The sequence below is a fragment of the Eublepharis macularius genome, chromosome 12 (assembly GCF_028583425.1).
Source record: "Eublepharis macularius isolate TG4126 chromosome 12, MPM_Emac_v1.0, whole genome shotgun sequence".
Lineage (NCBI taxonomy): Eukaryota > Metazoa > Chordata > Lepidosauria > Squamata > Eublepharidae > Eublepharis > Eublepharis macularius.
The window spans coordinates 30,108,136-30,124,549 of record NC_072801.1 but is presented as its reverse complement, the minus strand read 5'-3'; the positions used below and the strand labels follow the sequence as shown (position 1 = coordinate 30,124,549).

Here is a 16,414-nt window from a genome sequence, read left to right as displayed (position 1 = left end):
ACCCACAAGTGATGGCCGGGCTTGGGAGCCCACCATTATTTTCTGTTCACCAGCCATAAAACCCATCCGTACCACAGTATTGTCTGTAACAATGTGGTAATCCCTAAAACTATCAGATCTTTTACTAAGAGTGTTAATAAAAGGAAAATAGTTGTGTAACCAACCAGTTTCCTATTCTGCTAGGAGCACAAAGCAAGAGGTGAAGAATGAAACTGGCCATCTTGCTAGATTAGGCGCATGGCAACTCTTGAGAGAGCCTTATGAGTAGCAGCACCGAAATTCTGGAACGCTTTCTCTGGGAAGATCCGCCTGTCCCCTTTTGTTGCTGGTGAAAACTTGTGTTTTTCTTGGTATTCCCTCAGTGATCCTTCCTCCTTCCCCAATATTTTCAATTGTTTTTATATCTTATATTTAAGCTGTAGTTTTAAATTGCTTTAATAATGCATTTATGTGTTGAGTGGCTTTTAAGACAAAATTTTAAATGTATAATTTGTCAGCCACCTTGTTGGTTCTATGAGGGCAGAAAGGCAAATCTTAATGATAATGATAGTATGCTCTTTCATGATTGTCGACTTCAGTCTTATCTAAAGGTCTGCCACATGCTAAACCTGAGGGCAAAGCCACAGATCTGCTGATACACCAGCAGTGCCGTGCCAGCAGTACATCCTCAGTTAGTTGGGTAGCATTGGGGACATGACATGGATGGAGCTAGACTGGCATCTTCCTGAACCCCTCTAGCACCACAGTGTTATGCTAGCAAGAACTTGGATGCAGGAGAACAAAGTATGCCACAGAGAGATCTCATTCCCCACCTCTAAATCCACTTCGGATGTTCATCCAAACGCAGCTGTCTTCTGCTGCCACCAACCCCATGGCATCAATCACAGCCCCCTCAGCACTAGATAATCCCCAGGTTCCTTGGTCAAAATGAAAACTGTCTACGACAATCAAGCAGCATGATTACCCCATGTGATTCTGTTTGCCAGGGCAAAATTGCAGCCAGGTTTAGGACTCTATCCCCACCAACCTCGTATGCAGATTAGACCCTGCTGGGCCTTGGGAATACTGTGCCTTTCCCCTGCCCCATAGCTATTTCTGCTGTGACTAATACAGCTGCTGGGGGGGGGGGAGGTGCTGTATCCTGTTTGTTGGATGAATGGTTAGAGCACAGATCCCGAGGGTTAATTGTGCAGATGTTTGGCCTGTTCCCAGACAGAAGGCGAGCTGTGTCTTCTGGCCAGTCTTGCCTTTCCTGGGAAGTAAACCCATGCCTTTCAGTGATCCATTTGGGAGAAGGGGAGATAGTACAATTGCATATCCCCAGGTTGCTGCCCCAGCATCTGCATTCCTCTTGCTTGGTAAAAAGCTAGTGTTCCCAAGACCCAGCCTGGGCAGGATCCAAGCCCTTAGAAGCAGGGTGGATGTTTCTGTTGTGGTTTCCTGGGCCTAGGGAGTTACAGGAGCATAGGGATGGTATGGCTGGAGTAAATATATGCCCTTGGCAAAAGGTACTATAGCAGCAGGGTGGGACCTCAAGTCCTTGTCTGCAACCTGGCCTACATTCTCTCTAAGGCTCCTGAGGGTTGCACTGCGGTGTTCCTTCTTTGCATAGGCCTAGCTTCAAGGAGCTGTAGCTTCATCTGCCAGCATTTGTTAGCTGCCCCCCTTTGTGCCATTCACAGGATTTCAGAGGGGTATCACTGAGGTTGCAAAAGATTCCAGTGTGCTCATTATGCAGTCTGAGCCATAAGCTAAATGGTGCCCCCTCTCCTGCAGAATGGCCAGAGAATATTTATAACCAATGAGTGTTGCTAACACTGTGCTATGTTACTGAGCTCTCAGGATGGGGCTGCAAGCTCAGTACAATAAAAACAGTACAAAATGAAATGCATCTTTTCAGATTTCTATATGTAGTGCATTTGCTTCTATTGTACAAGCTGTGCTTTATGGACACATCAGTGCATACCCACAGTATTGCCACATGGAGTTCCACTTCTAAATGAAAGCATCACGAAAGTGGCTGGTACCATTATGCAGCATTTGGCAAAACCTGTGTCTCTAGGTTGACCTCCCAGCCTATGGCATGGGCAGACCAGTCTGCCTTGAGTAGAATTCCCTTCCTCCTCTTCCAGCCACCATCCCTCTTGCAGCACATCTGTGAGGTCACTTGAAACATGACAAAGCGTGGGACTTTGCTCTTGTTGACAGACCTGATTTCTGACCACTTCCTGTCCTCTCCACCACCACCCCAAGAGTTTTGCACATCTAAGTGGTCTTCAACACCTCCTTTTTGACAAGTCTGGACACCTCCTCAGCAAGCTCTCGTTCTTTTGCTGTTGCAGCTCCTACTTTGTACTGCAGGCAGTCTAGAGAGCACCCTGATGGGCAGTCTTGGGCCCAGCCTACAAGACAACCTCTTCCCAACGGGGCATTCACAGACCAATTTGTCATCTAGAATTGTGCTGGGCAACTATAAGTTCATAGGTGGATATAGGATTTACTGTTAAAATATAATCAGCATAGGTAAAGGTAGCCCCCTGTGCAAGCACCAAGTCATTACTGACCCATGGAGGGACGTCACATCACGATGTTTTCTTGGCAGACTTTTTATGGGGTGGTTTGCCATTGCCTTCCCCAGTCATCTACAATTTACCCCCAGGAACCTGGGTGCTCATTTTACCGACCTCGGAAAGATGGAAGGCTGAGTCAACCTTGAGCCAGCTACCTGAACCTGGCTTCCGCCAGGATCAAACTCAGGTCGTGAGCAGAGCTTGGACTCTGTAAGCCACCTTGGATAAAGCAGGATAAAATTTTTAAAACCAAATAATATGAATGTGACATCTTAGAACTGAAATAAAGGACTTTATATTTAATAAAGACACTGACCACTATAGGGCTGCTGATGCACAGAACCCCAAAGAAAACCTGCAGAAGAATTTGGGGAAGCCTTTCCTCAAGGACCCCTACTTAGCAGCTGCTTAAATAGTTGCACACACACACACCCCAAAGCAGGGAGGGGAAACGTGTTGTGCAACACAGTTCCACATGGCCTGTTCACTTGCTTTTCTGGGAGTTGTCATTTTCAGCAGGGTGGGAGTGACAGGGGCACCAGGTCATGTCTGAGAAAAGACTGGAGGATCAAGGCCAGCCCATAAGCAGAAGCTTTTCACCAGGTCCAAACTGGATTTCCCAGCATCACTGAAAGTGGAGAATCCTCTTGACAGTTGCTGCATAGAAAATGTTTCTCAGTACTTCTCCAGGGCTTTGGCAAGGAGGCAATTCAGTCGGTTCACAATGGGCCTGGGGTCATCATTTAAACCGGCAGCTATCATTGCATTGTCGTAGATCTGCAGGCAAGGAAATAAAAAGGCTAGGGAGGGGCACTGCTCTGTGCTCTGGGACTAGGTGGAGACTGTAACAAGAGGCTAGGTGTTCAGAAACGGCAAGAAGGTCATGTGGGGAGACTAGGGGCACAGAATAGTATCTCAACAGTCCAGCACAAAGGGACTAGCCATTCCTAGGAGAGCTTCTACTCTGTCCCGCCCACACCACAGGACAGTAGATCCCATGAACTTCACAGACTTTTCCTTGGGGATGGAGACCTATGTACCTTCTTAGGTCCATGCCATTGCATCAGTTAGCTTCCCAGTTTGGCCAAGTCAAGCAAGGGAATGCAGGACGTCTTGAGAAGCTATTGCAGCAAGTTCATGGCCACGAAAGCCACTCTCCCACACACATGGGCCTGTGGCTGAGGCTAAACAAGCACTTCACTCTGAACAGTGGTCTCAGCCCATCACTCTCTGCCACAAGCCACAGGGCTTGGGATCAAGCAGTAGGGCATTTTCTGACCTGTGGTTTTAGAAGGGGAAAGGGGTGTCAGTTGTGTCAACAGCACACACTACCAGCATTTCTTTCTGGCCACCTCCAACTGCTGCAAGCCTGAAAGTGAAATGAGGCCAGCCGTTGCAGAACAACAACTCGGACATGCAAAGTAGGCTGTTCAAGCCTTTAGGCTCACCTGATCAAGCAACATCTGGGCCAGATCAGGGTGGCTGGTCCGCAGCTGGCTGAGTTTCTTGATCAGAGGATGCCTGTAACAGAGAGGATGGAAAAGCCCAGGTGAGAAGAAGTCACTGACCCTTCCTCCAAAAGTAGTCCCACCCACCTGCCAGTAGGTTCCTCTGAAGGTGGTTACTTTATTGTTCAGATGGCTGGAAGGCAGATGGCCTTAAATTTCCAGGCCTGCTGCTCTCAGGAGTGGCAGACCCTAAGCTTAGCTCTCCCACCATTTACCCTGTATTTATCTCCAGTGTAGGCTGCAGGATCTGGGCACGCTCTTCAGTGGTTTTGGCCAACTGCTGCATGCGTAGGAAGTGGCGGGCAGCACCCATCTCCAGCACGGTGATCATGGCTGGGTGTGTATCTAGTCGCGGTGTCACCTGAAGGAAAACCATCAGCAGGGAAGGCAAAAAATGTGTCAAAGCATCTCAAGAGAAGCTGACAGCCAACATATTTCTGCCCTGATGAACTGAAACAGCAAACCTTGCCTCTGCTTTGGAGCTGGCCAGGGAGTCGTTATATGACAGACAGCTAACTGCCCTGGGGTATCCACAGGTCCCTCACAGCATCCTCAGCACTTCACAGAAATACCTGTTTTATTCAAAGTCTAGGTTTTTCCCCAGCAGCACCATCAAGAAAAATGGGGGTTGTCTTAAGTTCACATATATATTACAAGTCTGTATGGTAACAAACACTTTTTGTGTATAACTTTTTTAAAGAGGCTTCTGATATTCAGAACTGTCTTCTTTTGGGGCAAATACATTACTCTCTTCCTTGAGGGTGGAAAATTAATTAACTTCCCAGTGCAGCTACTTGACCTCTGACGCAAGCAATGCTCATGCTGAAAGGACAGCCGTGGGTCTCCTTGCGAATGTACTAGTGGAGAATCAAATATACTAGAATTCCAGGCGTGCCTGGAAGGAGCTGGGGCCACAAATCCCCAGGAGGATTATGAGGCTGACTGACAGACCAAGCTGAGTGGCCTGATGGGAGCAGACATTTGGAATAACCACCAGCAGCAAAAACTACCTTTATCCATTGCCCATAATGCCAAACGTCTGTTCTTCCCACTCCAACCTCTTACCTTAATAGTGGCAACTCGTGACCCAAGAGCATTCCTCATCCAAGCCATAAGATCTTCTGCATCTTGTGAGCTCAGGTGCTCCTCTAGGAGACAGTGACATCATCACTGGGGGCAGGGGTAGAAGGAATACACAACTTCATCTCTAAGAAGCCCAGGGGGAGCATAATAATTGGGTACATAGCTGACCCCATCTCCAAAGCCACTGAGCAAGGCTCAGTTCCAAAGGCATCCCAACAAAGGACTGCTGACAAGAGAAAGATTATTTCCAGACCTGATGAGGCACAATGTGTTTGGTGGAAAACTGAGCAACAGAGCTTGAGACTGAATTCTATGGGGAATGAAGACATAAGCCCCCAAAGGCCTTAGGTGCTACATGAAGAACGGAGGGAGTTGCAGGGGATGTCAACCATCCCCCTAATAAAATAATAAGAAAGCCACTGAAGGAAAGTATTCATAGCTCAGTTATCCTCAACACCGCGCCTGCGAAAAGGCCCTACAAAGTGAGTACAGCCCTTGTCTATCAGGGCTTCTGAGTAGTGGGGGTGGCTATCCTGCCTATTCAAAAGAGCCTTTGGGGCTACCACTGCAGGCCGAGCTTCTCTTGGATTGCAAGGAAGCTGGCAATATCTGCTACTGTGAAAAGCTTTCCCGATTCTGAATTCCCCCCCCCCCAATAAATACCAGAAATGGGTTAGAAAAGAAGTGTCACTTCTCTCTTTGAGCAGCCCCTCTTTACTGCTACTCTCTGCAATGGGTCTATGGGGACGCGAGCAGTTTCTTCAAGACCAACTCCTAAGCCTATTATCTACTCAAGGTGGTTAGAAAGCAGCTTCTACTGCCTGGATGATGCAGCCACAGGTTCTCAGGCTACCCAGGATCATACCTAAGTTGCTCTCTTCAAACTTCTCTTCCTTATAGTGGTCCACAACAATATCTGTTTCTACTGATAGCAGTTTCTTCTTGTCAAACTCCCGGAGGTGGAGGAGAGTCAGTTCATCAAACTGCTCATAGCAGAACAACACCTGGACCAACAGAGAAAAGGCTCAGCTCTCAAACAGCACCACTAGGGCGTACACTGCACTGCCAGCTCACCTAGCTAACCACTACTCCCAGAACTTCCCCACCTTCCCATACAAACTCTTGCAAAGCCCCCCAAGACTCCAGCCTATCTTAGGAAGCAATGTCAATTAAGCGTGTTGCTGCAAACTCTCATAGGAAAGCACAGCCTGCCTCTGTCCACAGAACTAACTGTGGCTAGCAAGCCCGACAGGTCTGGCTTGAGATCAGTTGCCAGGGCAGGGCCTGTACCCAAATCAGGGGCCCTGACAGAGGGCACGACATGGCCCCTCTACCTACCCCTAATCCAAGAAAGCAGAGCAGGTACTTGCACATCACAAGTGCCAACATACATAGTAAGTTTCTTGGGTTCTCACCCTCTTCCTCTTTCAAAGGTACATACATGAAGTGACTGCTCATTTTTCCACCCGCTCACCTCTGCAGATTTCTTTTTCATGGCCTCAAAGTATGGAGAGAGTTCAGCCAGATGACGATTGGGAGCACACAAGTAATAGATGTTCCTGCTGCCAGCTGGCATGCGGCTTGCATATTCTGTGAGGCTGGTCAGCTGGCCCACAGGCAGTGCTGAAGACTCGTAGCGCAGCAGCTTTGCAATGTCCTCCTGGGAAGGGAGGCCACATTAGCCACGGCCCCCTCCGTTTCCCCACCCCAGACTTCAAGTTGGCCCCATTTGAATGTGTTTTTCCTAGAGTACCAAATAGACAAGGGCCGGAAAAGCCAGAATGAGGCCCCCTCCCCACCCACTCTGGTGTATTCCTGAATGCAGACTCCTCGGTAAACTTGAAATGCCCCATTGCCAGCCTGGGCACACCTTGACCTCCTGTTCAGCTGTTGTGACAATTCCCTCACGTATGAAGAGCCCGTAATCCTCAAAGAACTTGGCATATTTTGGGGTGTCCTTCTTGCTCTGGTTAATGAGGAACTTGATTAGCCTCTTCTGCAAGACGTCCCTGAGCTTCCTACCAAAAGAAAGGCACAACTGAAAAAATGCAAGTGTCTGGATTGAGAAAATCCCCTAGCCTAGAAGGCAGAGCACACATTTTGCATGTGTGAGGTCACAGGGTCAACCACAGTATTTCCAGTCAAAAGGGTCTTGGGTATCAAAAGTGGGATAAGGAACTTTCTGTGACTGAGACAACAGCAATACTGGAGAAGATGCAAGAAGATGGTCTGACTCTGTAGAAGGTAGTTTCATATGCTCACATAGCATAACAGATCACCCTAAAACAGTGGTACACCACACCCTATGGGGAGCCACATTTGCAATTATCATCAAGCAAAAGAGCTTCATTAACTTCCACATCTCTGACCTGAGACCTGTACCCAAAGACAGCCGTGTTCTTCTGATGGCAGCTGTTTCAAAAGTGGAAACCGCTCACCACCCACAAGCCCCACCAGGCAAGGCTTGCCCAAGGCAGGTGCCAAATTGGGGAACAGGGCTCAAAAGAGCCACAGGCAGCATGTTAAAGGGCCACATACAAATGTTAGAAATATGCTAGTAATCTATTATCGATCCAAATTATTTTAATGAATCTGTTTTTAACAGAATGGTGAGCTATAAGAATCACATGGACACATGAAGCTGCCTTACACTGAATCAGACCATCGGTCCATCAAGGTCAGTCCATCTACTCAAAACTGGTAGCAGTTCTCCGTTGTCTCCAGCAGAGGTCTTTCATATCACCTATGACATGATTTAACTGGAGATGCTGCTGGGGATTGAACCTGGGACCTTCTGCATGCCAAGCAGAGGCTCTGCCCCCAAGCTATGGCCTCTCCCCTAGAAATATTGCCACACATCTCCCGAGAGGCCCTGGGAACAAACAGCTCACTCACCTGAGGAGGGTGCTTTCCTGAAGCAACTCCCGGCTGAGGTTCAGCGGGATGTCCTCACTGTCCACAACCCCTGCAAGGAAAGAGAGAGGGCATCACAGAGAAGAGGAACTGCAAGACAGAAGAGAAGAACCTCTTCATACCAACTGCTTTCCCCCACCTTGACCCACAGCTCTACCAGCCAGAGCTGACTACCTTTGAGAAAGCGCAGCCATTTGGGCAAGATGTCTGTGGCCTTGGTCAGGATCAGGACCTTGCGGCTGTACAGGGCAACGCTGGAATCCAGCTCACGGCTGATGTCAAGCATGGAGGGCTTCTGCACATGCAGGGGGGTGGGGGGAGAGAGAGAGAGGATGCTGCTGTTGGAACCAGGAAGCTGCTGTGTGGACAAACATCCTCTCCTTTTTGCCCCAGAGGTTTCAGTATTAAACCACCAACATTTCAAATAGAACAGTCTTAAATTAGGGATTCCACATCTTCCCTTCACCCTAATAAGCGCAGGCAGTTTTTAGAGCTAACATAAATAAATGTTTTGCCATTCCCTCAGTCCTTTTTCCAGTTAGTAATGCTACATGCACAAAATTGAAAGTTTAGCTTCAGAAAAACATACCTTCACTTTATTGATTCATTCAACCAATAAGAAGAGATTTTATCTTTTCCATTAAAATACTGAAATTGTTATTGAACAGATCCTGTGTAACAATGGATGGGAGACAGAACCTGATCTGCCTGAACCTTTGCTACAATTCGTTCTCATCCAAGTGCCCAAGACAACAGAAGGTCTTCTGAAGATGGGGGTGGGTGGGTGGTTCCTCAGGAAATCTCCAGAGGAATCTTCCTCCTCTGATGGGCCTGGGCAGACCCTGAAACTTATCCAAGTTTGAGGTATCATTCTGCTTCTTGTCAGGGTTGTGCTTCCTCTAAAAGAGCAGGTTCTCAGGCTTGGGACACTGTTAGACTGACATCTTCAGATGGAAGCACAGATGGGGCTCCCTGTTATTTTGTTTTTCTTTATTTCATTCATCAAAACTACATTTACAGAATTCGATACTATTCAGACAATAGCATTCTGTAAAAACATACCCCCCCAAAATCTAGAAGCAGCCAGATATGCATATTTATGCAATTATTGAACAGATAACCAAATTCCTGAAAAGGGTTCAATATATTCTCCATTGTTCTTGGGTGTATTGAACGTAGCCGTTTCAGCTAGATTCCAGGATTTACACAACCATTCTGAATTTGATATATTACTTTAATGTTAGAAAATGTACACTGGTATGCACGTACTGGTTAAGAAACATGCAAAGAGAGAAAAATGTCACCCGCCCACCCTCTCCCTGCCCTGCTCTCTCACCGTCTCTGGCACATAGAAGATGCTGCAGATATTGAGAGGCGCATCAGTCTTGTAATGGAGAATGTAGCGAGGCTCATCGTAGGTCTGGGCTATGAAGCGGTAGAATTCCCTGTGCTGCTCTTCCCCAACCTCCTTGGGGTCCATCATCCAGAGCGCCTGGCACAGAGAAAGAGCAAGGCTTACAGTTAACTCTTTACCTACTGAGCTCACCAAGGCAAGACTGAGCTGGTGCACAGGACCAGCTGGATCCAGAAGAAGCAACAGTTAAGCAACTATCACCATTTGCAGGCCTGGTAGACAAATCTAAAATTTGACAGCTGAGATCACTCAAGCATCGCCATGAGCAGCAAATAAGGGTGAAACAGTCACATTAACAGGCACAGTGAAAACCAGCAGCTGCTTTCTGTTGCTGCTGCAAGGGAGAGAGGTCAGGGGTGAGGCTTCCCGGACTAGCCTACTTTTTTTAAAAGATTGCTCCCCTGCCTCTCTCTCAGCCAAAGGCAGCTGACAAGCAAAATCCACATAAAATCACAGATTAAAACAATCAAAGGTAACAAAATGGGTTTTGAAAGGCCATTTAAAAAAAAAAAGTTAAAACATGTTTTAAAAGGTATTTCAGCCATTATGATCAGCCTGGTTTAAAATTAAGTCAGGGAACAAACGTAAGCAGGTCTACTCAGAATTAAGTCCTATTTTATTTAGTAGGCTTAATTCCATGAAAGTATTCAAGGGCCTTCTTAGGACTGCTTCTATTTGCAAAGAATACACTGTAGGGAAAACAGATCAAGAGGGGTAGTCATGTTAGTCTATCTGTAGCAGTAGAAAAGAGCAACAGTCCTGTAGCACCTTTAAGACTAACAATATTTGCGGTAGGGTATGAGCTTTCGTGAACCACAGCTCACTTCTTCGGATACCAGTGTATCTGAAGAAGTGAGCTGTGACTCACAAAAGCTCATACCCTACCATAAATTTTGTTAGTCTTATAGATGCTACTGGACTCTTGCTCTTTTCTACTGTAGGGAAAATGTTTTGGTAAATCACTGTACTTATATATTTGGGGCCAGGGACTGGTATGTTGACTTACACCTGAAGCTACTGAGGAACTTTTAATCTTGGTCTGCCTGATAAATTTTATACCCAACTGAACAGTAGATTGAGAATATAACCTGCCACCAAAAGTGGCGAACATGATTCTTGGTGGTTCACTCCATATACTTTCTACAAATAGCATGGGGCACCTATAAAGCTCTTTTGCACACTCAAAGCCCTTCATATGCACTTGCAAGTCAGTCATTATTATTACCCCTGCATCTCTTGGGGAACTGGGGCTTGCTTCAGGCCCTTAAGTGAGATTTGAAGGAAGATTTGCATTGAGAACCTTCTGTCTCTACCATGTACAGTGCCTGATGCTAGAGTGATATGGCTTTTCAGTGCAGAGCTCCCCCAGATGCCCAGTTCTCATCTTACCTGCAAGGTGTTGGTGCGTTTCCCATTGAGGTAGAGAGGAAAGCTGATGAAGTTGCTGTATTTTGTGATGACCGCTAGGTGGAAAAGAGATCTGCTCAGTAATGGTTTCTACAGAAGGGCAGAGCCAGGACACTGCTTGTGTCCAGCCAAACCTCACTGTGGGTCAGAAAGGTTGCCCTACTTGCCCCCAACCATCATGCAGGATGTGGGATTGGAAGTCATCTGAGCACCAGAAAGAATCTCTATACAGGCACATACATACATATAATAAAGGGAAGGGGAAGAATTTGGTTATGTGGATGGCCAAATTGTTAGTCTGAAAGCTCAAGAGTTACAAAGAGCAGCCCAGTGTTGAACTGTAGGCCTAAGGCAAGAGTGTGGGGTTACAGGAACCGTGAGCCAAAGGGTGCTCTAAAAGTTCAAGTGGAGGCCCCTGACTACCAAGCAGTTCAAGTCCAGAGGTTACGTAACACCATGGGGGGTAGGGAGAGAGTTTGAGGAGCACTCTTGTCCAGACATTCCTCCCTCCCTCCCTCACCTTTGACTCTCTCCTCAGTAGCAAACTCCTTGCAGTCCTCCTTGAGATGAAGAATAACTTTGGTCCCAGTTCGGACTCCAGAGGCTTCTGAAACTTCAAACATTCCTGACCTGGCAACAGAAGCACATGTCACAGGCACAAAGAATAGCCTGCCCTGTCTCTGGCTGGAGATCAGCAGCTCAATCCTGCCTCAGAGACAGGCCAAAAGCCACACAGCCAGAGTCACCCCAGCGATATTTGTTTACAGGGTCATACCCTTTTTTAGTCTCATTCAGTCTGAACCATATTTCCTTTTGTGCTGTGCAGGCAATATGCCAACCTTCACTTACTACATTTTCAGGAAGGCTGGCTAAGTGGGTGCCTTTAGTAATTGTAGGCAAGCAACAATTATGCTTGTATATTAGCACAGCCAACTTATTGCAAAAAAAGCTTTCAATTCCAGTTTCTTTTAAAAACAGTGTTATGAAACAAGGGCTCCATAGTTAGTCTCCAATGCCCCCCACCCCAGCACCCTACCCCTATGGGGGGAGGTGTCGCACATGTGACTTGTAGGATGGGGAGCAAAAGCTCCTGCCCCAGGGGCTCTCAAGCCAACTCTTTCAGCAACATACTAATTGCCTGCAACCACAAGTGTTAATGACAAACTGTGGCCTCAAGTTAGGGCACTGCCAACACGCAGCCAAAAACCCCACCCCTGCTTTAGTGCTGAACCAGTGGTACCAGCGTTTCAATTTTAAAAAATAGAGGTTTGTTATCAGCACACTCCTTCTCTCTGATTTAGTTGCAAATTGGAAAGAACAGCAGCTCAAAAGCCACAGCTTTTGAGAAAGTTCCTACTTGTGCTGCTTCCAGCCACTTCCTCCCCCCCCCCCCCGACACACACAGCACTATACGTACCCATCAGAACACCAATAGTAGCCAGGAGCACCCGTCTCTGCTACTTGCGAGAACACCTCCACCTTGTCAGCCACCATGAAGGAAGAGTAGAAGCCTACCCCGAACTGACCAATGATCTTACTTGTGGCCTCCTCCTTGTTCTGAAGCGCTTCCAGGAATGCCTGGGGAAACAAAGACGTCTGCCGGCAGTCTGGTCCTCAGCTTGGCTCTCCTGCACCATCTCTCCCCATTCCTCACAGGTCTGCCTATGACAGGCAAGCAGCACCTCCAATGGGATACCAGAAGCACAGCACATCTGATTTTCTGATAGCAGACAGGACTGTAAGCAGCCCAAAGGCCTGCTGGTGCTGTTGGGACCAAGAATCTGCTCAGCCAGCTGGATCCAGCAAGAAACCTGTCACTGTCTAGACAGCAGCAGCTGCTGCTTTGGTACATAAACGCTGCCAGGAAAGCCCACCCCAAATGGGCCTCACCCCCAAAAGCCACAGCTTCCTGGAACAAATCCTCCCCTCCCAAGCAACACCCCCTCTTTTACCTTGGAGCCCGACCTAGCGATGGTACCAAGATTAGAGATTAGCTCCTCTCGGGTCATGCCAATGCCAGTATCCTGCAAGCAACACACAGGCAAAGCAAATCTTAGTAGATTTGGAGTAAGGATGAAATTAGCCTCTGCACAAAACAGAAGAACCAGATACACAACATGTTTAGAACTTAGTTTTGCAAAAGATCCAATAGACACAAAGGTGCAAAGCAGAGCTGCAAATAAACACTCTCCTTTGACTCGTGCAGGCTAAGCAACCTCTCACAAACATGGGAAAACAAATTGCTCCACTAGCCAGAAGCAGTGCTTCTCCCTTTTAATATGGGGGTCCCCAGAGGAGGAGCATGCTCTTCAGAGCATCCAGGAACAGATTCCTTTTAAACAAACAGCAAGAGACAAAATCCTGCCTGGCTGTGCCAAAATTCTCCTTTAAGACTGCTTCGGGGTAAGGTGGTCCCTATTCTTTCAGGGGTCCAAAGCAGAAAAAGAGGCTTCACAGAGACAGCAAGATAGCTGAGGTCCAATGATTTTGGCAACCCTGAAGAAAGATCACTCTCAACTTTTAAGGCTAGCAAATCAGTTCCTTGTGCCCAGCTGATCACCATCTTTTCCTGATCAAACAGTTACAGAATTGCTTCCCCCACCTATCAGTCAAAGTTTTGCTTTAATAGTTTTAACAAGCTGAAAATTTTGCAAGTATTATTTTTTTAAAAGGTATCACATCAAGAGAGGCACAATGTGCAATTTTGGGAACCCAGCTTCAAAGCACATTGACGCTCCTAAAGGCAAAGGAGGGGCAGAAAATATTTGCCAGCCCCCCTAGAGAAAGCCCTCTCCTGCCTACCATTTCAGGCCTTCATGTGAGGGCTGATTGCATAGCACTGCCAAATAAAAAGCAAGTGTATCTTCACACATACAAACAGGAGCACAGAAAAGAGGTCAGGCAAATTTCACAAAATTATCCAAATTATGACATTTATGCCACAGCTGGGCCACTTTCAAAGACCATGAATATCACTGGGAGAGGAATGGGATGGAAGAAGTATTCTTACAGAAAAAAAATCAGAGGAGTTCTGGGGGAAGGTGGCCACAATCAAAGGAAAATTAGGACCCTTGTCCCTTAACAGCAATACCTGGATAATGATCGTTCCCTTCTTGGGATCTGTCTGGACATGGATCTCTAGTTCTGGCAGCACCTTCCCTTCAGAAATCAGCTTGTAGCGCATCTTCTCCAGCGCATCACTGCCATTGGATATCAGCTCCCGAATAAACACCTGCAGGAAGGAATGATGATGAGTTCTGCAAATGGGGGTCACAGTGACAGCAAAGCAACAATTTTTAAACTCTGAAGTAATCCCTATACAGGGGAGGGAGGCTGCAAAGTTCCAAAGAAAGGCTAAATCTTTCTATCAACCAAAACCATAATAAGATCATATATCCCTGGCAGTGGACCTTCACTATATCACAATAGATTTGTGGGGATAGCTGCATTTTACTGCCCCTGCAGCTTAAGGAATGGGAAGAAAGGGGTGAGCAGAGGAGGGAGGGAGGGAGACACCCCACCATGAGGCAGGTTGATGTATTTTGAGTGTCATTAAGGACAGTAAAGTAATGGACAGATCTGATCACTTCCTACTGAAATGAATGGGGGGTATGTGAGCTCAATGACAAGCACACAGTAAGATCCTTTGGTTCCATCTGCAAACCTTTCTATTCACACACAGCCCATTAATGACAGCTCATTTCACTGATGAACACAGAACTCAGGCATCCTGACGTCACCCAAGTCTTCCTTCCCAAAGCAGAGAAGGCAGGGCGTCTTTTTTGCCATCACAAGTGTTGTACTGTCAGGGTTCTGCTTTGAAGAAAAAGGCCATACTTTGTTAAGGGTCGACAATGTGCCAGGTGTATCCTGCAGCTTGTAAAAGCACAAGGACTCAAGACAGATTGGTACCAGGGGTAGATTTACTATTTACTTTAACCACTACCCAACACGCTTCAGCCAGCAAGTATGACAGCAATTGGCTTTGCCCTGGCGACCTGGGATTGGTGCAGCCAGTATAGAGAAGCACAATGGCACCCAGCTTTACCCTGCTAGTCTGGGCACAGTGCAGCCAGTGAACTGGAGTTTTGAAGCACGTCCTTGCACTGTGCAGCCAATAAGGAGGACAATCATGGCAGGATCTAATTTTTCCCTGCTGGCCCAGACAGCATAGTGACACCCAGCCTTCCAATCTACCCTGGCAGACATTCTGACTGAAAAAATGTTGGCCATACTATAAATCCCCCAGGTGGTACTGCTATTGGCCAGAGAACTAGGTCTTCCAGACAGACCTCCGCACCCTTCCCAGAGGCCTGTGGCCAGGATGATTTCCACCCCCAGCCCACTGTGGCATGAAAATACATGAATGAAAATTCTGCACCATATCATTCTGTTGATGCTCAGAAGCAAGCAATGGCAGAGGATAGAGTGTTAGACTAGAATCCTGAGAGACCTGGATTTGAATCCCCACCAAGCAAGAAAGCTCACTGGGTGACTTGGGCCCATCACAAACTCTCACAGGTTGTTGTTGTGAGACATCAGAGGAGGGAAGAATGATGTTCTAACCAACTTTGAGACTCAACTGGGGTGAAAAACAATATATAAATAAATGAAATAATGCAAATGCAAATATCTCCCCTGACTTTCCTGAACCTACTGCTAGAGCACTGCAGATTTGATACATAATATCAAAAAAAGCTGCGAGGGCCAAAGTCACAAAATGGACATAGAACACTGAAAGACTTCAAAGCACAGGGAAGGAGAAACTCCTCTCTTCAAGGAAAACATAAGCAATCAACAGCTCTATCCCCCCCAAAAAGGAGAATTCCCTAGAAAAGAGCCCCGCCCCGCTTTGTGGCTGATCCGAGTCCCTTTCCTTTCAACTGCCAGAGGCAGAAAAGCCCCTTGTCGAAAGTGGAGGGTATTGCTTCAAGATCCACGGCGCCCTACCTCCTTCTCCGAGTAGAGGGAGCGGGCCACGATGTCCAGTAACTTCTTGGTCTCGGCCTGGAACTCGTAACTGGTGGCGGCGCCTGCAAAGAGCAAAAAGAGGCGGCGGCCCATCAGCGACGCCGTCCCGGCTGGGGGAAAGAGCGAGACCGGCTGGCTGCCCACCCACAACCCGCACCTGACCTTGGACGCTCTCCGTGTCATTGACCAGCGTATGCGGCGGCGGCACCGCCGACTCCTCCAGCTTTTCGCCGCTCTCCGCCGCCCGCGTGCTGGAGCGGCGCAGCCCTGCGGCCCAGCCCAGAGTGGATGGGTGCAGCGCCTCCGGGACGCCTGCTACAGCTCTGCCCAGTGCGCAGCAGGGGCGAGCGGGCAAGGATCCCAACTGCCGCCCGGCTGCATCCCGGAGCCCGGCGCGGAGCAAGCGCAGGAGGCAGCGCCCGTCCCGCAGCAGCGCCATCTTGCTCGCTGTCGCCCGAGTTGACGTCACGGGCGCGACCAGTCGGGCCCTGTCACCGGGAGGCCTAGATCGCATGCGCCGCAGGAAAGCGATCCGGCCTCTGACTGAC

General features: G+C 47.8%; 1 protein-coding gene across 1 annotated transcript; it reads right to left on the bottom strand.

Moving 5' to 3' along the window:
• Positions 1-3,011: 3,011 nt before the first annotated feature.
• On the bottom strand, positions 3,012-16,380 carry TRAP1 (TNF receptor associated protein 1). The gene is made up of 17 exons (XM_054992669.1): positions 16,029-16,380; positions 15,846-15,928; positions 13,987-14,127; positions 12,848-12,919; positions 12,313-12,473; positions 11,416-11,525; positions 10,878-10,951; positions 9,411-9,566; positions 8,249-8,369; positions 8,057-8,126; positions 7,032-7,179; positions 6,636-6,821; positions 6,027-6,165; positions 5,144-5,226; positions 4,294-4,439; positions 4,019-4,091; positions 3,012-3,347 (listed from the first exon to the last, which is right to left on the bottom strand). Exons 1-17 carry the CDS (start codon positions 16,378-16,380, stop codon positions 3,246-3,248), a joined length of 2,217 nt encoding a protein of 738 aa, XP_054848644.1. The 3' UTR covers positions 3,012-3,245.
• Between the last annotated feature and the right edge of the window lie 34 nt (positions 16,381-16,414).